This window comes from Capricornis sumatraensis, chromosome 3 (genome assembly GCF_032405125.1).
Source record: "Capricornis sumatraensis isolate serow.1 chromosome 3, serow.2, whole genome shotgun sequence".
NCBI lineage: Eukaryota > Metazoa > Chordata > Mammalia > Artiodactyla > Bovidae > Capricornis > Capricornis sumatraensis.
In genome coordinates, this window is record NC_091071.1 from 96,841,964 (window position 1) to 96,866,184 (window position 24,221).

Below are 24,221 nucleotides of genomic sequence, written 5' to 3' on the forward strand. Positions count from 1 at the left end.
ATCATTGGAATGTCTCCTTGAAAAACCATTTGATAAAGAGATAATAGTGACAAACAAGGCCAGTAGATAGATAAAAGTCATAGTGCTTGCTCCAATCAGGGAAGTTTGAGCTATTGCTTCTTATCTTCTTTAGTGGAAACTTTTGTGTCAGATGATATGGGCCAGCCTGTGCAAAACTATGGAGAATAGCAGACCTTCTAGAAATTATCCATCCCTGTCTGCATAATGCCTTTACTTTACTCAACAGACTCATTCCTAAATACCTTCATGATATTAAAATCCCAGTCTATTATTATCAGACTGACTCTTTTTCTTATAATAGTGAGTAGCTAATGATATACCCCTTGTAATATTTAAAAATAGTGATACAGCTCTCATTACCACATCTATTAGCCCCAGATTTACTCAGCCCTGGTCTAAACTGGGTTTCTGGACTTTTAAAAATTTATCAGTAACAATCTCTAAACTCTGTCTAGAGATGACTTCATAAGTCACCAATAAATGTCTTAGACTGTTGGCAAATCAGAAGCTGCTTAAGAAATATATGACAACTAGAAAACAACCTGCTGTAATAAACAAATAGAAGAAAACGCACTTTTAACTAATGCTATTTCTAATAAATTTCTGTATTCATGTGGAATTTTGGAGATGAGAGAAGTGTTACTAAATGTTTTAATTGATACATCTTTATGATTTTGTTGATTTGGATTTTAAAGGACAGATTCTAATCTTGCCTTTCCCTCATATTTCCTAATACCATTTAAAAAAAGCATGTTACTGCAGGGTACTTTCATTGATACAAAATGAATATTAAAATATTAAAGGTATCCTCTATGGAAATTTCTCTTTTGTCTCTGAATTGTTTGCCTGTTATTCTTTTGCCCCTGGATTTTGTATTTCTGTTAAGTTGATTTCCCTCACTGATAAACAGATTGCAATCCCACTGCTGGGTATACACACCGAGGAAACCAGAATTGAAAGAGACACATGTACCCCAATGTTCATCGCAGCACTGTTTATAATAGCCAGGACATGGAAACAACCTAGATGTCCATCAGCAGATGAATGGATAAGGAAGCTTTGGTACATATACACGATGGAGTATTACTCAGCCGTTAAAAAGAATTCATTTGAATCAGTTCTGATGAGATGGATGAAACTGGAACCGATTATACAGAGTGAAGTAAGCCAGAAAGAAAAACACCAATACAGTATACTAACACATATATATGGAATTTAGAAAGATGGCAATGACGACCCTGTATGCAAGACAGGAAAAAAAGACACAGCTGTGTATAACGGACTTTTGGACTCAGAGAGAGAGGGAGAGGGCGGGATGATTTGGGAGAATGGCATTCTATCATGTATACTATCATGTAAGAATTGAATCGCCAGTCTATGTCTGACGCAGGATACAGCATGATTGGGGCTGGTGCATGGGGATCACCCACAGAGATGTTATGGGGAGGGAGGTGGGAGGGGGTTTCATGTTTGGGAACACATGTAAGAATTAAAGATTTTAAAATTTAATAAAAAAAATAAAATAAAATAAAAAAAAAATAAACAGATTGGATTGTGAGATTATGTCCTTTTTATTTTTCAGTGGAAGTGAGTAAATCCAGAACATTATGTTTGGTGACATTTATTTCAACTCATCAGGGGAATGCCACCCATGTTTGCTTGGGTTGTAGTACTTCAAGTAGGACATTGAGAATGTATTTATATTAGAGTAACCTTGCTATTTCAGTTTCAGAATTAACTGAAAATGTGATATGTGCCTCCTACTAGGAGAGGGAATGTCTCAACAATTTTTGGCTTTGTTAATACAGAGTAAATTCTTAGAAAATGTTAGAGTGAGACACACTAGCACTGGTGTAGTTAAGAACTAGTCATTTTATTTTAAATTTCTATGGTGTGTATATTTATAATTACCTTGCACAGACCAGGTCTGAGTTAAAATTTGCATTGAAGTTAATGTAGGGTAGCAAGATAATGACTCTATATAATAAAAAATGTCAGTCTAATGGTTAACCAGTTGAATCTTTCAGGTTCAATCTTTCAGAATTGAAAGATTAATCTTTCAGGTTAACCTGAATCTTTCAGGGCTTGACTGTCCTTGGGTTAAATATTCTTATAGAGTCCAGCCAGGTAAGAGAAGGTAGAGTTGCCCATGATGTGAAACATGGCTTCTAAACACCTCACCAGGACTATTGGCAGAACTGTTTTCCTTAGAATGTGTATCATTTTGAATATGCTAAAATGCTACCTCTTATATTTAGATGATGATAGAATGTGTGCATTAAGTTATGTTTGTGAGAGTAAATAGTAATTAGTGGTAGTAAAGGGTGAGTATTTGCGACCTTGAATGAATTAGGAAGAAATTATCAGTGCCACTTCTACAGGGTTTTATTGTTTATTGACTCAACCACATTTGTTGAACAACTTCTGTTTGCTATTTGCTGAGCCTCTAGTGGTAAGCAAGTAGACCTGTTCAGTATCCTCATGGAGTTTAATATCCATGGGAGGAAATGGGTCTATAATCACTCACGTAAATATGGTCTACAGGGAATAAGCACTGAGAAGTACTACAGATTGTTTTATCGAGGGCACTTGGACTTTGTTTAATGGTGACTGTAGCAAACTATGAAATAATTTCTAACATAGCCCTATGCCTGACCTCTCCCCTCCCACTTCACACTCCATTCTTGTTACATGAGTTTGGATATTGTCCTCCATCCATCTTGTTATCCTATCAAAAAGTTGCCAGTCTAGAGTTGGTGGGTGACGGATAAAGGTTGTGAGGCGAAGGGAGAGGACTGATTATGCTGGGCTCAGGAAGAAATCACAGGAGTTTGAGATCTGTGACCCTAACTATTTGATGTTCAGTTCTGTGGGACTTATATCACCAATGTCCTCGATTTACAGACTAATGGGAGTTATCGTTAAATATGTTTGTTGTTGTTTAGTCACTAAGTCGTGTCTGACTCTTTTGCAGCCCCATGACTATAGCCTACCAGGCTCCTCATGGGATTTTCCCAGGCAAGAATACTGGAGTGAGTTGCCATTTCCTCCTCCAGAAGATCTTTGTGACCTAAGGATCGAACCTGTGTCTCCTGCAATTGGCAGGCAGATTATTTACTGAGCCCCTGAGAGAGCCCCGATATTAACCATAGTATACAGTAAATGCATTTATCATCGTATAGTAACATTTACATCCCATGAACATATACATTTATACTGCAGTATATTATTTACACAATAATAATATATTGTTATTTAATGCAAAAACTACCAAGATTAGGAAATGGAGGCATCTTTTACTTAGGTCATATCATATCCCTGGAGTGAAGCACCATGGGAGAATATGTGAATATGGGGTTAGAAGCTCTGAGTTTAAACCCTTGCTCTATCACATTAAAATTTTTTTTTGTAATTAAACATTAAAATTTTTAATTTTTAAATTCTATTTTATTATTATTTTTATTGGACTATAGTTGCTTTACAGTGTTATGTTATTGTGTGCTGTAGAGCAAAGTGAATCAGCTCTCTATATACATGTGTCCCCTCTTTTTTGGATTTCCTTCCCATTTAGGTCACTACAGAGCACTGAGTAGAGGTCCTTGTGCTCTACAGTAGGTTCTCATTAGTCGTCTGTTTTATAGACAGTAGTGTGTATGTGTCAATCCCAGTATTCTAAGCCTTCCTACTCCCGCTTCCACCGTTTCTGTCCATATGTTTGCTCTCTGCATCTGTGTCTCTGTTTCTGCCTTCTGAACAAGTTTATCTGTACCATTTTCCTGGATTCCACATGTATGTGATATTTGTTTTTTCTGTCACTTATTCTTTGATTCCAATAGTCTCTAGTTCTTCTTCTGTAAAAGAGAAGTGGTGGAACAGTGGCACCAGCCTTCCTTCCACCTATGATTTTGCATTTCACCGTGGCTTCTGCACATAGGTATCCATATCTGAATGGGTCATGTAGCCCCATTTTCTCCCACTGAGCTGATTTGCAGCCTGTTTCAGGAAGGTGGAAGGCTTGGAGAATTGCCATCTTGAGAAAGCAAATGCATTATTCATCTTGTCAAACTTTTATAAAATGCATAATTGTTGGCAGAAAGTATTTTAAAATGCCTTTTTTCTTCCCCATTAAATAAAAGCCTAATTACTAAATGTGGAATGGGATCTCCAGATTGATGATGAGGGAATTGGTTTCTCTTCCTACTTCCATGTCTAGTATTAAACTAGGATGACAAGAGATCAAACAGAATAAAAAACTGTAGGTGATTTTCAAAATTCATGGATCTCACAGCTATTCTCTTAGGCCTTGAAACTTGCTTTGGCCTAGAATTCAGTTGCTTCTGGTATTTCTCCCTCTTCTTTAATCACAGTTACTTCTATTGTATTAGTAGGTTAGGATAAACACATATCTACATGAAAATAATTTATTCATTTCAGTAAATTCTGATTTCTGTGAACAGTAAGAAAAAAGAATAAATATAAAATGTGTTCAGATGTACTAGCTATTTGATTTAGTCTAGGCTTCAGGAATAATGGAAATCATTAGTAACAGGTATGGTGCTGCTTCCTGACACTGATTTGCTCAGGACTGGTGTTAAGGTGAAAGCAGTGTTACTTTAAAGGCAGAATCAACTTCCCATTTCCTCCTAATCTTCAGTTGCAAAAAGCTTAGTGACATTCACTACGTAGCAGATCCTGGGATAGCCCTTTGAGAAAACAATGACATGTTCCCTTATCTTCCAAATTTTTTACAGCCCCATAGGAAGCAGAATGCAGGAGTAGAGTGAAAAAGTCTGATGATACCGTACAGAGTAGAAAACAAGTCATGTTTATGAGATGTTCAGGGAAAGACTTCATAGAGTTGGTGATTGATGTGCAGAAACTGTAAGAAAATTTCATCAGGTGAATTTGAAGAAAAGACTGATAGAAAAAAGATAAAGATGTAATGTCACAGAAATATAAAATAGCTACATGAGTATGAGTGCTTGATATTGCTCTGATGACATTGGGAAGTAGAAGAAGAGGACTGAAGTGGGAGAAGGGGAAGCAAGGCTGTAGTGAAAAGAAAGGAATAGGCCTGAAAAGGAAGGTCGTAACTACCATGTCTAGTGCCTTGGGTTTTATCCTTAGGTGATGGAGATATGGAAGGTATGTGAACTTGTCACTTTATGACCAGATTTGCATTTTGGATGATTATTTGTGGCTGGATTATGGACAATGGTGTGTTGGGAACCAGATTGCGTGGTGGCATGGAGACCCAGTTAAAAGGGTAATGCAATAGTTCAAATGAGTGATGAGATAATTTTCTGGTATAAAATATTCTATTGATTCATAAATTTGCTGCCACATTTTAAAATGTCAGCAAATTGAAAAAAATCTTAGTATTCAGTAGAACTAATTCATTGCTGGTTTTATAGTTTAAAGTTATTCATGAAATTGATAGCAATGAAAAATTGCAAGAAGGTTAGTATTTTGTCAGTAGAATTAAACCAGTATACTCACAAAAATTTTCAAAGTTATAATTTTGCTATAAATGTTGAATATAACTTTAAAAAATATAAGGTAATGAACTTGCAATATATATTCATATACATACATACCTATATGTATATACACACACACATCTAGTTGTTAGTGGAAATTATATATGTGTGAAAATAAGTGGATAATAAATCATAATGTTGCTATGGGTAGGTACTTGTTGAATTTGCATTTGATACTGATAGTTATAACCAAGATTTTGTGTTAATCCAAGTCATGGCATAAGTAATGGATATTTTTGAGCAGAAAGTTAAATCCCAAATCTAGAAAGAATGAAAATATTTGTCATGGAAAATTAAATAGCCATATATGCATATAAGATTATAATTTTAAAAGAGCATGTGTTAAAAGATCATTGCAAATCATATATTTGGAACAGCATGCTTGAAAATGGCTTTAGATTGTCTCACAAATGGTGTAGCATATAAATCTTACCAAATTTTGCTTCGGGTGCATAAATCCTCACTTAGTTACCACAACAAGAAACAAAAGTCAGAGTTGATGGAATTAGAATATCCGTAGCCTTGTGGGGGAATAGACTTTTCTGCCACATCTTTTTCAGTATGAATTTAAGACTTAGAAAAAAAAGGTTGTTATTTAAATACACAGTCGTGTACAAGTTATTATAAATGTTAGGCCGTATGCCTCATGATCAAATAATGAAATAATGATCACTTTCTGTTGTACATTATTTTCAGTTCAAACTAATGCTCAAGATTGGATTTCATGCCTTACTGTTAGTCAGACTTTTCTTTCTTTATGTATAATATTATCAGTGCCTATAATTTTAGGATTGCAAGTTTTTTGCACTGCATTTGATGTCTGATTATTTATCAGTCTTCAGAGATTACATTGAGGCTTTAGAGGTTAGGATATATTTGCTATGAATGACTTTTATGAAATATAAAAAAGTAACTTTTTCATAGGATCCGTTTATCCTTGTCTCTTCCCTCCCCCACCCCCAATGTGATAATAGAATGGTCTATAATACTTTGAGGAAACTTTTATTCAATAGCAAAAATATATTTTTACTGCATATTTCCCTTAATAGGTTCTCTTAGGGGAATCATTGATGACATGTTTCAAAGCAGAAATCTTTTCGTGCTCTTTATTTTTTATTTTGCTATTTAATGAGATTTCAGGTATATTTTAACAACCGGGGTTTCCCTGATGAATCATTAAAATAAGTGAGTGGGCTGGAAAGTAGCATGAATTTTTTTCTTAGTGCTACCCTATTTTACTCTGCTGGGTTACTGGTTGCTTTTTAAATAGAACCTGGGTGTGTTGTAGTTGGTAGGTGGAGGTTCAGAAGGGAAGAAGGGAAAGGGTCAGTTAGAAAATACCAGGTAAATCTCTGATAATCTACTGGGAAATCTGACTCAAATTCTACTTTCCTCAATGTACTCCATTTTGTATTTAAGCTCTCTCTCTTTGCTCTGCCAAGCTCAACTTTCCAAATACTGTGTATAGGCAAATAGAAAATATATTTCCAGCAGTTGATTGAAGTTTAAGGTATTAAGCCATATGTGGATTAGCCTGTGGAATCAATTTCTCATGTGTGTGGGATTAAAACCGTTAAAACCCTCATCACCGAAACCATACCTTCCCACAGCTAATAGTGCTAAGGTGTCTGTGGAATATTTTAATACAACAGGTCCTCTGATTTAAAATTGTTACTTGGTATTTGGTTGGAAAATTATTTGAGTATTATAGGTAACTGCACTGATATCATATATAAGGGCTAGTTATGGAATTCTAATGTGACTTAGGTTTAGTTTTTAAAAATCCACATGAGATATTTATACATAGTACATCTTTTTCGATGTCAGTGGCATATTGCAAATTTCCTTTAGCTATTACTGTTAAAAGCAACAACAACAACAAAACTCTACCACAGCAGTTGTAACTGCTGGAGGAGGTAGACAGAAATGTAGTTTACCTTGAAAGTGATCATGGCTTAGTGAATAAAGAAATTGGGTCAAGCTTAAAATAAATGCAGGTACGATGACAAAAGTTTTTAATACAAATTTAAAAATATTCACAGCATTGGTTTCAGGCTACTTTTGTTCTTGGTGATTTTATCAATGCATTATTATTTTTAATTGGGATGACTCTAATGGCACCTTTTCATTTTGGTCAAAATATTTATATGAAATACTATCGTAATTTTTCATTTTGTATTCCCTCACATTCTTAATTGTGAATGTAAATTTTTTGAAAGGTAGGTAATTCTCAGATCATTTTGACCTGTGATGATCTTAAATAAAACTTGAAGTGGTTTAAAATTCCTATGTCCAGGCTATCACTTTGACTCATTTTATATTGCTAATTTAATATTTAGCATTTAACCATGTATCATTAAATCATAGTATTGATAATGAATTAAATTTTCATAAAGCTTTAATAGTGTAGCAGATTCTCATTCATCTGGTGTCACTGGGGGATAAAATATGCTGAAGATGAGGGTTTTTTTTTTCCCCCCCCAGAACTGAAGCTTACTTATTTAAGCAGGAAAACTTAAAAGTTGTTAAAAACTTATCTGAGACATTTTTCATGCTCTTTTAGTTATGAACAGATTGTCTGTTTACTCATAAAATATCATCATTCTAGTGTCATGTAGAAAGGACATGGGCTTTCTGTTTGGTGTTTATTCTCCAATGTAGGAAGTTTTTTGTTTGTTGGTTTCTTCCTTTTAAAATACCGCACTCCTAATTTTGATATACTTACTCCGTTTAATTGTTTCAGGGCTTATCATCTGTGGTAGTACCTGTACTAATACTTTAATGGATTCATAAATCCATGCACCTCAGTAAGACATTTGGCTACCTGTAGGCTCACCAGCATCTTTTGGCAAATCCCTGATCACAGCCTCCTGCCATGGAGGGAACCCTCTCATCCTCTGGAGCAAGGACTTTCAGTGCTGAGGCCCTGTTACTTCTGCTCCCACTCACTCACTCTCTAGTAGCCGTTGCTATAGGTGCAGAATTGTCTGTATTACTTCCCTGGTGTGCTCATAAGCACCTCTAGTGTCAGGGTGACCATTTGTAGTTTTCTGAGATCATTGCTAAAATGGGTAAATGGTGTACTCCCTTTATCTTTTAGTAAATTCCAGCATAACAGCAAAGGTTCTTTTTTAACATGGTGTTTTTTTTTTTTTTTTAAACTACTGCTTATGTGTTTCCAGCAGTGTTTCTAAAACAAAACAAGCACAGTGAAAGTATTTGAGCTGTTCTTTAATGTGCTAGAATGACATTTGGTTTGAATCTTATGTTTAAAAATCAGCTTCCCCTCTTTTGCTTGCACCTAATGGGAATCATCTTTCTGCCAGGTTGCGCTTAAAGAAGACTATAAGGGAAGAACATATTTTCTTCTTGCCGCAAACATTGCAGTAGAAGTAAGTGGGGAACTGCCAGGATATGTCTGTCTCCACAAAACAAGCAGAACAAATTTCCATGAATCAAAGCCACTAAGTATAGTTTTCAGAGATGGTAGGACATAGTTACTTTCCCTCGAAAAATACCCCAAGTGCAGGCACACCCTTTGGCCACTAGAAGAATGTTTCAGTAAACGCTAGGTCAAACCTGTACATTTCACTCTTCTAACTGAGCTATTAAAGGGGTGGAAATCTACTATAACTATAATCTTTTTCCCCTTTTCTATTTTTCAACCTCCCACATGCTTGATGTTCAGTTCTGCTTACTGAGTGTCTTGAATCTGCAGCGGCACCTACACGCACTGCCTCCACAGTGGCTGATGGTTTGCAGATAACTCATGATTCAGACCCATAAGAAACATCTGTAACTGCAGGGCATGATACATGCTCTAGATTAATCATGGAAAAGGGCAGAGTAATGAAGAATCAGAATGCTTTTTTTTCCCGAATATTAATGTTGCTTTGAGATTATATGAGTGGAATATTCTGTAGAGTGGTTTATATCACCTTCTGTCACTTGGGGAAGTATCTCAGGTCATTTTTATAAGAAACTCTTAGAGACCTTTTAAGCATATATACCTTAGTGTGACTAGGTCAGAGGAAATAAAGCAAGATAGTAGATATATATCATATGATGCAGTAAGCAAATTAATGTTAAACTGCTTGTATTTTTTCTTGAAAATCTTGATATAATTTTAAAAATTGCCTTTCATTGGTTTCTTTTTTGCTTTCTAGAAGTTTCAATCATTTGAAGGGCAAATGGCTACCATTTTGTTAAGCTTTGGAGGCTGTTCATTAATGTACTGTATACAGCATCATACAGGTGAACCTGAAAAAAATTAAGCTGCATAGCTCAGTCTCTGAGCTTACTTCTTCCTCACACAATCTGCAGTATTCTCAAATTCATATTTGAAATACAAGCTGCTGAAGAGGAATGGTTAACACCCAGTTCAGTTAAGTTCAGTCACTCAGTCATGTCTGACTCTTTGCAGCCCCAGGGATTACAGCACGCCAGGCTTCCCTGTCCATCACCAACTCCTGGAGCTTGCTTACACTCATTTCCATTGAGTCAGTGATGCAATCCAACCAGCTCATCCTCTGTTGTCCCCTTCTTCTTCTGCATTCAGTCTTTCCCAGCTTCAGGGTCTTTTGCAAGGAGTCAGTTCTTCCTATCAGGTGGCCAAAGTATTGGAGTTTCAGCTTCAGCATCAGTCCTTACAATGAACATTAGGGACTGATTTCCTTTAGGATGGACTGGTTGGATCTTCTTGCAGTCCAGGAGACTCTCAAGAGTCTTCTCCAACACCACACTTAAAAGCGTCAATTCTTCGGTGCTCAGCTTTCTTCACAGTCCAACTCTCACATCCATACATGACCACTGGAAAAACCATAGCTTTGACTAGACAGACCTTTGTTGGCAAAGCAATGTCTCTACTTTTTAATGTGCTGTCTAGATTGGTCATAGTTTTCCTTCCAAGGAGCAAGCATCTTTTAACTTCATGGCTGCAGTCACCATCTGCAGTGATTTTGGAGCCCCCAAAAATAAAGTCTGCCACTGTTTCCATTGTTTCCCCATCTATTGGCCATGAAGTGATGGGACCAGATGCCATAATCTTAATTTTTTGAATGTTGAGTTTCAAGTCAGCTCTCTCTGGGTCATCCCAGTGCACCAGCCCCAAGCATCCTGTATCCTGCATCGAACCTAGACTGGCGATTCGTTTCTTATATGATATTATACATGTTTCAATGCCATTCTCCCAAATCATCCCACCCTCTCCCTCTCCCACAGAGTCCAAAAGACTGTTTCTCCTCTTTTACCCTCATCAAGAGACTCTGGTTCCTCTTTGCTTTCTGCTGTAATGGTGGTGTCATCTATGTCTCTGAGGTTATTGATATTTCTTCTGGCAATCTTGATTCCAGCTTGTGCTTCATCCAGCCCAGCATTTCACATAATGTACTCTGCATATAAGTTAAACAAGCAGGGTGACAATATACAGCCTTGACGTACTCCTTTCCCAATTTGGAACCAGTCCTTTGTTCCATGTCTGGTTCTAACCTTTGCTTCTTGACCTGCATACAGTTTTCTCAGGAGGCAGGTAATGTGATCTGATCTTCTTATCTCTTTAAGAATTTTCCACAGTTTGTTGTGATCCACAAAGTCAAAGGCTTTGGTGTAGTCAATAAAGCAGAAGTAGACGTTTTTTTGGAACTCTCTTGCTTTTTGTGTGATCCAACGGATGTTGGCAATTTGATCTCTGGTTCCTCTGCCTTTTCTAAAACCAGCTTGAACATGTAGAATTTCTTAGTTCATGTATTGTTGAAACCTTGCTTGGAGAATTTTTAGGATTACGTTGCCAGCGTGTGACATGAGTGCAATTGTTTGGTAGTTTGAACATTCTTTGGCATTGCCTTTCTTTGGGATTGGAATGAAAACTGACCTTTTCCAGTCTTGTGGCCACTGCTGAGTTTTCCAAATTTGTTGGCCTAGTGAGTACAGCACTTTCACAGAATCATCTTTTAGAATTTGAAATAGCTCAGCTGTAATTCCATCACCTCCACTAGCTTTGTTTGTAGTGATGCTTCCTAAGGCCCACTTGACTTCAGACTCCAGGATGTCTGGCTCTAGGTGAGTAATCACACATCCTGGTTATCTGGGTCATGAAGATCTTTTTTGTATAGTTCTTTTGTGTATTCTTGCCAGCTCCTGTTAATATCTTCTGCGTTAGTTAGGTCCATACCATTTCTATCCTTAATTGTGCCCATCTTTGCATGAAATGTTCCCTTGGTATCTCTAATTTTCCTGAAGAAATCTCTAGTCTTTCCCATTTTATTGCTTTCCTCTTTTTCTTTACATTGATCACATAGGAAGGCTTTCTTATCTCTCCTTACTATTCTTTGGAACTCTTCATTCAAATGGGTGTATCTTTTCTTTTCTCCTTTGCTTTTTGTTTCTCTGCTTTTCTCAGCTATTTATAAGGCCTCCTCAGACAACCATTTTGCCTTTTTCCATTTCTTTTTCTTGAAAATGGTCTTGATGTTTGTCTCCTGTACAATGTCACGAAGCTCTATCCATAGGTCTTCATGTACTCTATCAAATCTAATCCACTGAAGCTAACATCCACTGCCTTTCAATTGCCTATTCTCCTTTCCTTGGTGAATAGGGAGCTGTGATTGAAAAGAACTAATTTTAAAATGCTGGAGGATTCTATCTTTACTCCTGAAGTTCCCTGGTGGCTCAGATGTAAAGAGTCTGCCTGGATGCAAGAGACCCCGAGTTAGATCCCTGAGTCAGGAAAGTCCCCTGAAGAAGGGATTGGAACCCACTCTAGTATTCTTGGTCTGCAGAATCCCATGGACAGGGGAGCCTGGTAGGCTACAGTCCATGGAGTTGCAAAGAATTGGACATGACTGAGTAACTAACACACACGCGCGTGCACACATACACACACACCCCCCAAGCTGGTTTAGCCTAATATCTGGGGAGGTGTGGGGGTTGGTTGTGGTGCAGAGGCGGGGGTGGGGGTGGGGTGCTGGTTGGGAAGTACCTAATTACTGTTTGTCAGGCACTGTGCTTCAATTTTATCCTCACAACACATCTCTGAGGTTAGTCATATTATCCTCATTTTAGAGAACGTGAGACTAAGTCCTGCAATGTTAGGTAACTTGCTCAAGATCATACAACTAGGATGTGACAGCTTACCTTCTAACCTGTATCATCCTGACCCAAAAATTCATGCCTTTACCACGTGAGGAACACTGCTTCCTTATTTTGCATATAAGTGAAATACATTTGTATGTCTTCCCCCAAAATGCTCGTTGGATGATTTAGATATCAAGAAATAAGATTTTTCACTTCAGTTATTTCTTTGAGAACCATTTGAGACTTTCTGCTTTGAAATCCGATTTAAGCAGACATTGCCTTGGCTGAGCAAGGTAAAGCACAGTTTTCTTAGGATCATCATTGAGTTTTTGGGACTAATAATTTTGTGCAGCAGCATTATTTTGGAAAGCAATATGCTGCTTAATGAATGGTGTTTACTTAAGTCATAAAAGAGAATTCAAACATGGAATATTTTTAAAATAATGTAGTTGTTATATACTGAGTGATATTTCTAGTTTATTTCTTATACGAAATAGCATGTAATTTGAAATGCATATGTAAGTTTTTATATTCATACATATATTTTTATTTCACTGAGCACATTAGCAAAAGTCGTATTATTAAAGTAAAAAGTTGCTTGACAGCCAATTCTTTGTGATGAAGATTTTACCACATCTTTAGTAGCAGTGTTAATTATCGCTCTTAATGCTTTTGTTGTTTAAAGAAAGATTGTAGAAACTTTGGTGTTCATAAGCATGTAGCTTTACCCTATTTTTTCCGTCTTCCTTTGGGGGTGGGATATTGACAATAGTGAGGAAGTGGCCAAGTGTCTCAAGAAATTGTATCCTAAAGATTTTTAAGACTAGAGAGTTGATATTTGAGTATGAGTGTGTATTCTTCTAAATATGGATTCATTGGACGCACTGGTAGCTGATGAATTGATAGATGGATTAACATGAGAGTTCCAGAATCAGAGAATTCCTGAACTGGAATGGGCCATACAAATGCAGGGCTAGTGTAGTGGCATTCTTAGTTAGGACATGAGTTCAGTGACTGTCCAAGTCCAGATAGAACTGTAGGCCAAGGTAGTGCTGAGGTTACTGAGTCAGGGTCACAACCATTCCATCCAGGAAATGAGGCATCGAAGTAGGAGGGGACTTTAAACTTCCTGGGATAGGAGAAGAAACTGAGTTATTTGGAAGTAATCTTAGGACATGAAGAAAACAGAAATCAAAAAAATAAGCCATCTTTCTTTCCTCTTATGAACATAAATGGTATACAAATATTGATTCCCAAATACAAATCTCGTGTTACATATTTTAAAAAAAAGTGGAACAAAGGCTTCCCTGGTTGGGAGTCCAGCTTCTGGCGCAGGTGGTGTGGGTTTGATCCTGTTTTGGGGAACTAAAATCCCACATGCTGCAGGTTACCTGAGCCCACATGCCAGAACGAGGGAGAAGCCTATATACCTCAATGAAAGATCCCACATGTCACAACTAAGATTTGATGCAGCCAAAAATAAATAAATACTAAAAAAGGGAAGATACCATAAAATAGAATAAACCTGTTTAAAAATGTGTCTGTAAATGATTTTATTTGCTTTCTGGATATAATATTTGAACATATTCATTTTAAAGCAGTTATACATACATATATTTATGTTTGAATTTTTTTTTTCTTAATATCTAGGATCTGTGAAGGTTTGAAAGGGCCAATGAGTATTCTCATCATTGAGGCATTCTATGGTGGGTCCCATAAACAGCTGGTGGATCTGCTTCAAGAAGAGTTAGAAGACTCTGTCCTTTATACCCTGCCTGCAAAGAAATGGCACTGGAGAGCAAGGACATCAGCTTTGTACTTCTCTCAGAATATTCCCACCAGTGGGCATTACAGGTAATTAAAGCCCAGGCTGTGTCTCCAGCCTGTTTCAAATGCACCTGTTCTAAGGAGCCTGTGACTCTGTTAGCCTCTGTGAGATTTCCTCCAACTGTGTAATTGGTCAGTATGACTACAGTAGCTATTCCTGTAGAGACAGCAGAGCAGCCGGGTACATTGACATTCTGAGGACACCAGGCTGGTAGGAATGTGGCCTCGTTTAGACCCTACATGCCTCTTCTCATTTGTCTTGTCCTTTTAGCACATGCATGTGTGGGTGTATGATGACATTATTTTGGCCTGAGATGAGAGTTGATCTTGTGCATACTTGTTTTTTTTTTTTTTACTTCCATAACCTCTCATACCTCTTTGAGTGAGTATGCTGTTTTAGGGTGTCTGCTCCATACTAGGAGCTAAGGTTGGAAGATGGATATGACCAAGATGAATATGACTCTTACAGGTTTTTAAAGACTATTCAGTTAGAGATGGATATGCAAGTGCTGTGAGAGTATGAAAAGGGGAGAAGTTGATTTCAACTGTGACAAATTGGAGGTCACTTTATAGAGTTGGTCACCTTTGCTTACTCTGGAAGGATGAATAGATTTGGGGACCCAGATAGGGGACATAGATCTCAGTTTTGAATTTTGCATCGCTAGGCAGTGGGAACTAGGGGGACCTATTAGAAAGTCTCATGAGACACACTGAAAATCTGAATGGGAACTACTGATTCCATTTTAAGGAAACAAGTAGAATGAAATCCCTCTGGAACATCCCTATTGCCATGTGTCTCTTGATGGTTAAGTAGTAGATGATTATCCTACTGTGGTTTGCATATCCGATGTTCTTACCACTCTGGACCCTTCTGTGTAGGGCTACATTGATGTCGGCAGTAGTGAGGAGTGCCAGACTGATAATGGAGTTCGAGACAGGTTGTTAGAGTGAGGGCACATTGCAAGCTGCAATGCCCACCTTGGCTTCAGCAGCCATATCCATCTGCTGCTGCTTGTAGGGTGGAGCAGTGACAAGGGAGAGAGCAGCTTGAGATTTAAATGTAGGTTGCTGTTCTTAGTAGTAATTTGGGGGATTCAGAAAATAGCCCATTTGGTGTATGAAAGCCATGCATCACCTCTGAGAATTCAGGTTGTCGGATGAAACAGCAGTGAACGCTCAAGCCATGTTGCTTGGAATTTAAAGGTAAAAACTGTTTGGGGGCATGTTGAGAATTTTGTATTTTTCTAATCTAAAGTGTATTTTTCCTTACATAATTAAATGTTTAATATTCTGGTGTCACCAAATGAGTATTGTAGATTCACTAGTAGAATTAGAAATTTCAATGCATGTATCGATAAAAAATCTTAAGGGCAGTGACAAGCCTATTGCTTTGTTAAGATCTGACTGTTTATAGTTGCTTTCACATCTCATTTAATTGTGTTTTTGCAGCACCATTTCCATTATATTACTTAAGGTCAAGTGATCAGGTTGGCTTTATGGCACATTTTCATTTAACATTACCATTTGATATAATACATTCATACGTACCAAATGATACGATACATTTGTACAGTGATTTGAACATTGAAATGAACCATTTTTCTATCTGCTATTAGATTTCATTTTGATTATGCAGTATTTCTGAATGGAATTATTGTATCAAAAATATATGTGTATGGCTAGCATGCAGACAAACACTTCTGTGTGCATGGCTTTCCCACTGTTTGAGGTCTGAAGCATTTGAGTATGAATATCATATTGGTTTTTGAAACAGTCTTATTTGGGTGGTAGGTTTTTGGAATATGATAATGTAGAGTTTTACTTTCTGATAGCCATAAGCTCCAGTTCCTATCAGCGGTAACTGTGGTCTTTCAAGCTCAACCATTTAAGCTGCAGTTAATGGTACTTATTAACCTAATCAGACTTCACTAAAAGATATACCTCGCTAGTCTAACTTACAGTTATATTTGACTAGGGTTAACTTATCTACTGTTTACCAAATAATCTTTTTGAACATTTTTAGAAAAATAGCAGCAGCTTGCAAACTTATACTGAGTTAAGAAAATATGCTCACTCAACTCTAGATTGAAGTGCAAGAATGACATTTTGTTATACCAGATAAATCTGATCTCTCTAGAGACTTTTAAAGATACAAAATCGTCTTGATTTCTGTTTGCTCCCTCTGTTTATACATTTGTCAAATGAAATCACCAAAATTCATAAAGATAAAATGAGTAAGCACCAATATTGCATACTAGGCAAAAACTACTCTTAACTAGTAGGAATGTATCTGATGAGAAAGACCTGGAATGTAGGTACACAGGTTATTTTTTTTTTTAACATCTGTACATGTAGTCATTGTTTTTATAAGCTTGTTATCTGGGTAATATTTTATTAGTAAAAAAATAAATTCACCAGCCTAATTAATCAGTTTGATTCTGCTTTATCTTGATGACGAAAGGAATACATCATGATTCACGTTTAGAGCTGTTTAATTTTTATTACAGATTTCAAAAGCTCCGTGGTTTATTTTTCTCAAGAGTAGTTTGGTAATTATTAGGTTATATTAAAGCTTTGCCTTCTGGAAACTTCACAGAATGCAGAAAAATGTTTCTGAGGATGGGCCTCAATTTCATGTTCTGAAATGTATGAGTCATTTGTCCCAGGATCAAGCAATTTCTACTTTCTTAAAATATACCTAGAGTAGGCATCAAAGATATTTCATTCTTTTTTCCTTCTGCAGCATCTTTACTAAACTGAAAGGATCACTCTTAAAATCATTTTTTCTTCACTCTCTGATGCTTACCATTATATATAGTTTAATTCCATCTGAGGTATTGTAGCAGATACTGATCATTGCCCACTTAACTACCCTTCTTTCTTGTTGACAGAATCAGTTTTCTTTGGGGTGGCTAAGTACCCAGCACTTGGGAGTGAAGCTTGACAGACCTAAGTCATCGTGATGATCCCGTTCTCTGGCAGATTGTCCAGGCTTTCCTTTGAAGCTAGTGCTGGATTCTGGCAAATTTTGATTTAAGTAGATGACTTTTGGGGTTTCTTCCAGCTAAGTTTTTTTTTTTTTTTTTTTTAATAAAAAGAGAAAGCCATCTACCCTTCTCTGTGTTTGACTGCGGTTATGATCTCTACAACTGGGAGGTGACAGCTGGAGGACGAAACACCTGGGCTGTCAACAATATCTGATGAAGGTCTGTGAGGCTGTAGCTCCTTAGTTCTCTGAAAACCCTCTCTGGCTAAAGCATATAGATATATTTTGTAAAATGAAATATATTTCCTTTTAAGTTCATAGCGAGCACAATGAGAGAGGAACGGTAGAGGGTTGTGGAAATTAGAGTGATCACCTAGCTTTGAAGCCGTGGTTGCTTAGTTTTCATAAAGGGGACAGGTTAACTGAGTTGTTATATGTTACATTCTTGAAATGAAATGTTGGGCAGAGTTAACCTGAATTAGGAAGCTTTCCATATCCTCTTATCGGAACCTCTCCAAGACAAGGGACCAAAGGTAAGGTGACAGACAGTGTTATTGGATGCTATCTTTTTTACCAAGAAAGGAGGTTCTAAGAACGGAACAGTAGAAGAATGCACTGGAAATGAATGAAGATAGTTGCCTGGCGATCAGTGGAGCAGAGGCTGTTGGTGCCCCACCCACTCCCCTCCTCCTCTCTCCTGCCACGTGTGCCCTGGTCAGCTTCCTGCCATTGGTCTCGTCAACCCTTTGCCTGCAGAAGCAGCTGTGGGCAGCACGCCCCAAGCAACCCTCCATCGCCCCTCAGATGAAATCATTCTGAAGTGTGAACACTAGAGAAATCATTAACAAAGATTCCTCCCAAACCCTGTAAGCCAGGAAATAAAAGCATAATTTTAAATAATTCATGGGTCACAGAAGAAATTATCGTGGATACTAAAAAACAGAACTGAGTCATAGTGAACATACTGCATGTCACAATGTGGGTTGCATCTAAAGTGACAAAGCCACATCATCTTTAATAATTAGATTTATTTTTATTATTATTTTTTAAATTGTGGCATTTAGAACTTTCTAAAGCTTATGGCCGAGGGAGGGTAGGGCCCCTATTACTTGAATCTAGGCATAGTACTGGGAAGGAAAAATAAAAAGAACAAAAAATAGTGAAATTGAAAGCACACACACACACACACACACACACACACAAGCAAGCATATGGGCTTCCCTTGTGGCTCAGTGGTAAATAATTTGCCTGCCAAGCAGGAGATATGGGTTTAACCTCTGGGTTGGGAAGATCCCCTGTATAATGAAATGGCAACCCACTCCAGTGTTCTTGCCTGGGAAATCCCATTGACAGGGGAGCCTGGTGGGGTCACAAAAGTGTTGGATATGACTCAGAGACTAAGCAACAACAACAAATATATATATATATATATATATATAGATAGATAGATATAGATATAGATATATATGTATATGTATAAAATGGAGATGAAAAATCTTTCCAGGTTCAACGGTTAGGAGTAGAGAAAGGAAAAATCATAATGATAATCAGTACCAGTTAGGATTTGTATGGCTACAAGAAACAGAAAACCTACAAAACTGAGCACTTTTGTCACGTAACACAAGTCTGAAAGAGGCAAGGTAGCCCTGGTGTAAACCGACCTGCACGGGGACCCAGTCCCTGTCTGCTAATGGGGAGATTTTTTAGTTAATGCGACAATATCTTTAATGATTATAATTCCATTCAGATTTTCCATTTCATTTTGAGTAAGGTGTTAACAAGTTATGCTTTTCTAAGAAATTATCCACTTTGTCTAATTTTTCAAACGTATTCACTGTTCGGAGAAGTTTTTCCTTTGGAGCTCGTCTCTCTAGCTTTTAGCTGTAGAAGTCACTCATCATTTGAATTTTCCTCTCGTGAGGTTTTCCTTTTTTAAAATTATAGGGTAGACTCATGAAGACAGATACCATTCTGGTTTGGGATGCTCAGTGCCTGTCATTCCCAAATTAGCCTCAAACTGCTATACTGTGACGTTCTCCACTTGGTTTATAAACTTGGCGGGAGGTAGCATTCCAGTACTGCCCAGCTCAGTGTCCTTATATCATCAGTTGCATGCACTTCTTGGGGTTTGGATGATGTTCTGACACTGTGTAAATAATAGTGACAGTAGGTGTGATACAGCATCCCATAGTCCGACCCATACGTGACTCTTCTATTTTATGAGAACTGGCCGAGAGTTTTCCTCATCACTGTTGCCCAGCCAGCCAGCTTTCATATCCTGTAATGCCTAACTGTAGGATTCTCTCTCTCTCTCTCTTTTTTTTTTCTACCTGTCTGCTCTTGTGTCCAGGCAGTGCACACAGCAGCTTTCTAGTATTTGTATGGTGCTTAAGGCTTTGTTCACAATATCTCATTTCAGTGAACTTTCCTCTGATTGACAGTATAAAACCATTTGGACTTGAGGTTGAAAATATAACTGACCCAATGCTACAAAAATAGTGTGATACTGAAAACCAAATAACTGGCCATTCAGTCAGTCTCTGTTTCACTATTTTTCTCTGGCTTCTCCCGCCTCTCTCTCTCTCTCTCTCTCTCTCTCTCTCTCTCTCGTTTCCAAAGCCATGAACACATACATGAATGACTAACACTTAAATTACTCTAGCACATCCTTCATTGCAAAACTGGAAATTAACCGTATTACATGCATCCTAAAGAAGAGTTTCCACACTGTATCTTTTCTGCTTTTCTCTGTGTTTCTTCTTCAGTGCTGTCAAGAAGTAAAATACTCCAGTAGCAGGAGAAAACAAAGTTTTCTTGTTATGCAGTTCATAGTTTATTCTCACCATTGACTGCTAATTCAAAAGTGTTTATATAGTTAGTAGCCTGCATTGTGAACCCACTGTTTCCAAAGAGCTAAGCACAACAGTGCGACATCAAGTGCATGTTTTGAATACTCCTTCTAGCATATTTTAAAGATAAAATTTTGCTTTTAAGATTCTGTACAGCCCCCAGGTAACAGTGCATCTTTATGTACAATAGTATTTTATTTAAACAGACCCTGTACCTTAAAGATCTGTGGGGTAAATCTTCCATATGTTTAATCTTTTGAAATCTGACAATTGTATTTTAAAAGACAAACTAGATGTTTTATTCCACTTTTACAAAGGAGAGAAAATCATTATTTTTAATGAAGGAAATGGAAAGGGCAAAAAAAATTCCCCAAATATCCTTAACTGGATGAAAAATCATACTTGTTTAAAAATGCTTTGGCTGTAGAGTAAGGACCTTCATAATTTTGCTTTTAGAAGTAACAGCTTATTTTTTATATAACAATTGAAACTGTGAATCCAGTCTTAGAGCGCTTCTAATCTAGTTGTTTTTCCTTATTTTCATTGTACTTCCACTCCTGACATTTGTTTATTGCAGAAGGCGTTTCTGCTTTATTAAGGTCTTAGTCCATGAAATATGTTTGCGTTGGGAGCTCTATAGGGTGAGCACAGACCTGGATGTCTGACATCCTGAAGCTGTGGTGCAGCTGTTCTGGGGTCCTTCCCTTCTCTTAAGCCATCTCTCTTAGGAAAGCTTTCATGCTCACCGATTTCCGTGGAGAAGGGGATGACAGAGGATGGGATGGTTGGATGGTGTCATCAACTCAATGGACATGAGTTTGAGCAAATTTCGGGAGATAGTGAAGAACAGGGAAGCCAGGCGTGCTGCAGTGCATTGGGTCGCAAAGCATTGGACACGACTGAGTGACTGAAGAACGACAAGCTGACTTTGGACACATTGTCCTGTTTAGTAAATGACTGATTCTTCTCCATCTTTCCTTAGTTTATACTTTGTGGTTCTTTCACATGATAGACCTGCCAGCCTCCTGACCAGCCAGCCCATAAGGATAACTGTAGGCAGAAACCAGGAGGCCTTGTGCTCACAAAAGTGCTGCATATCTCTTTCATTATCCTATCTTTCTAAAGACCATAATCCTCTATTTTAGTAAATTTTTTTCCTGTAAACAGTCTTTCCTGTGTTTCTCCTTGCTCACTGTCTCATGCTGATCATCACAGCTTAATACTCCCTTTTTAGGAGAAATTCCTGTGATTGAATATAAGTAGTTGAGAGAAGGCTGGGGGAAGGGTGGTTTGCCCAAAATTTCCCCCAGACTGGTTTTCTTTTGGCTCTTTTCCAAGCTTTTTTTCCATTTTACCCCCTTCATCAGCATGTATTAAGAAGTTATATTAATGCATATATGTGGAATCTAGAGAAGTGGTACAGATGAACCTATTTCTCTGGGCTCTAGAATCACTACAGATGGTCATTGCAGCAATGAAATTAAAAGATGCTTGCTCCTTGGAAGGAAAGTTATGACCAACCTAGACAGCATATTAAAAAGCAGAGACATGACTTTGCCAACAAAGGTCCGTCTAGTCAGGCTATAGTTTTTCCAGTGGTCATGTATGGATGTGAGAGTTGGACTATAAATAAAGCTGATCGCTGAAGAATTGATGCTTTTGAACTGTGGTGTTGGAGAAGACTCTTGCAAGTCCCTTGGACTGCAAGGAGATCCAACCAGTCCATCCTAAGCAAGATCAGTCCTGGGTGTTCATTGGAAGGACTGATGTTGAAGCTGAAACTCCAATACTTTGGTCATCTGACGCAAAGAGCTGACTCATTTGAAAAGACCCTGATGCTAGGAAAGATTGAAGGCTAGAGGAGAAGGGGACGACAGAGGATGAGATGGTTGGATGGCATCGTTGACTCGATGGACATGGGTTTGGGTAGGCTCTGGGAGTTGGTGATAGACAGGGAGGCCTGGTGTGCTGCGGTTCATGGGGTCACAAAGAGTCGGACTCGACTGAGCAGCTGAACTGATAGAGACACAGATGCCTAGTATGGACACGTAAATAGGGGGCAGGACAAAGAGGAGGGTGGAACAAATTGGGAAAGTAGCATTGACAAATATACACCACCATGCATAAAATAGATAGCTGGTGGGAAGTTGCTGTACAGCTCAGGGAGCTCAGCTTGGTGCTCTGTGATGACCTAGGAGGATTGGTTAGGGGTGGATGGTAAATGAGGTCCAAGAAGGAGGGGATATATGTGTACATATAGCTGGTTCACTTTGTTGTACAGCAAAAACTAACACAACATTGTAAAGCAAGTATCCTTTATTTAAAAAAAGAAAAAGAGCCAGTGTCTAATCTAATACTGCTGATGGAAAGGCAGGTTTGACAAATGGGGACTCACAGGGCTGATACTTAGTAAGCATTTAGTAAACTCTGTTGATTGAAAGACAGTTTAGTGCCTGTATATCCAGTTGCTATACTAGGAGCTTGTATTAAATAATCCTGAATTAAAAACCATCAGTGACTTCCTCTTGCATATCTTAAGAGTCCAGATTACACCCAGGACTCATAGGGCCCTGCTTACCTCTGTCACCTCATCTCTCAGCCCCGGCAACTCACTGATCTGCTCTAGTAGTGACACTGGCCTGTCCTCTTATTCACAAACAGCATACTCTTTCCTGCCTCAGGTCCTGTTGTTCCTTGCTGGTCCCCTAGCTGGTTACACTAACTCATGCCTGCTCTCCACACCTTTACTTACCTTTTCCATCCTTTCTCTTCTCAGAGAGGCCTTGCCTGATCACCCTGTCTCTATTTCAGCATCCTTTTTTTCTCTCCACTCTGCAGTTACATCGCATATGATTTGTGATGATTTTCTTTGTTTGATTTTTTTCTTTGTTCTGTAAGTCCCATGATGACAAGGGGCATAGTTGTCTTGTTTACCATTTTTATCCCCAGTATTTAATATGCTTCTTAGCAGATAGTAGCTGTTGAGTAAATACGGTTGAATGAATGCTTTCATATCTGTGGTTTTGAAAATACAAAGTATAGTTGCAATTGCCTTTGCTAATTTGCTGTTTTTTTGTTTTTTGTTTTTTTTTCTCTGCCTTCAGCACTACTAGAATCCTGTGTCCAGGGATATCATCTCTTCTACACAGAAACTGCTTAGAAACATTTATAGGCCTGTGTATTAAGGGCCTCAGTATTATGGGATTAAACTAAAGAATTCCTTACACACTTACTCACTTATTTTTATGGGCTGTATTAATCATACTATGAAATCAGTCATCATTCATTATGTAAATTTTGATAATAAAAAATACAATTTTCTGGAATTTCCCCTGTATAAAAATGTTTCTGGAAAAAAAAAAGTTTCTTAGTTCAGGAAAGTTTATAGAATCTAGAATATGTATGAGATATTTTATAAAATTTCACATTATTGTATTTAAGGCTTTTTAATTTTGCTAGTGGCCACCCATGAAGAGTGGGCTTTTTAATTTATGGTGTGGAAGCTATAAGATAAATGAGAGATTAGAATTTGGCCCAAAGAAGTGTTTAGCTTGGCCACCCAATTATTTAAGCATTTTTAATTTTTACTGCTTTTAAGACAGACAGACATTCTTTGTTTTGGTCACAAGTACAACTAGTTACCATTGCTTTATACTGACTTGTTTCTAGATTTATGGTACTTAACTAGTCCATTTAGGCCTTTGTTGTGTGTCTCTGGTTTATACTCTGTCCAAGAATGCATCTTCAGATAATCTTAAATAAAATATATTTACATGCACATATACATGAAAGTGTTCATTAAAAGAATATAAATCACTCATGTTGGAAAGAAATAGTACAAAACAGTAGGATAATCAGCACTTCTGGGTTCTAATCCCATCTCTGCCATCAATTAATTGTTTGACCTTGGAAAAGTAATTTTTTTAA

The 24,221-nt window shown here is 37.6% G+C and overlaps 1 protein-coding gene across 1 annotated transcript in view; it reads left to right on the forward strand.

Moving 5' to 3' along the window:
* GTDC1 (glycosyltransferase like domain containing 1) overlaps positions 1-24,221 on the forward strand; it is a 433,716-nt gene that overhangs the window by 103,189 nt on the left and 306,306 nt on the right. Inside the window, exon 3 of the mRNA XM_068967892.1 lies at positions 14,283-14,486. Within this exon, the coding sequence (XP_068823993.1) occupies positions 14,308-14,486 (179 nt within the window). The 5' untranslated portion in view covers positions 14,283-14,307. The remainder of the gene's footprint in view (positions 1-14,282; positions 14,487-24,221) is intronic.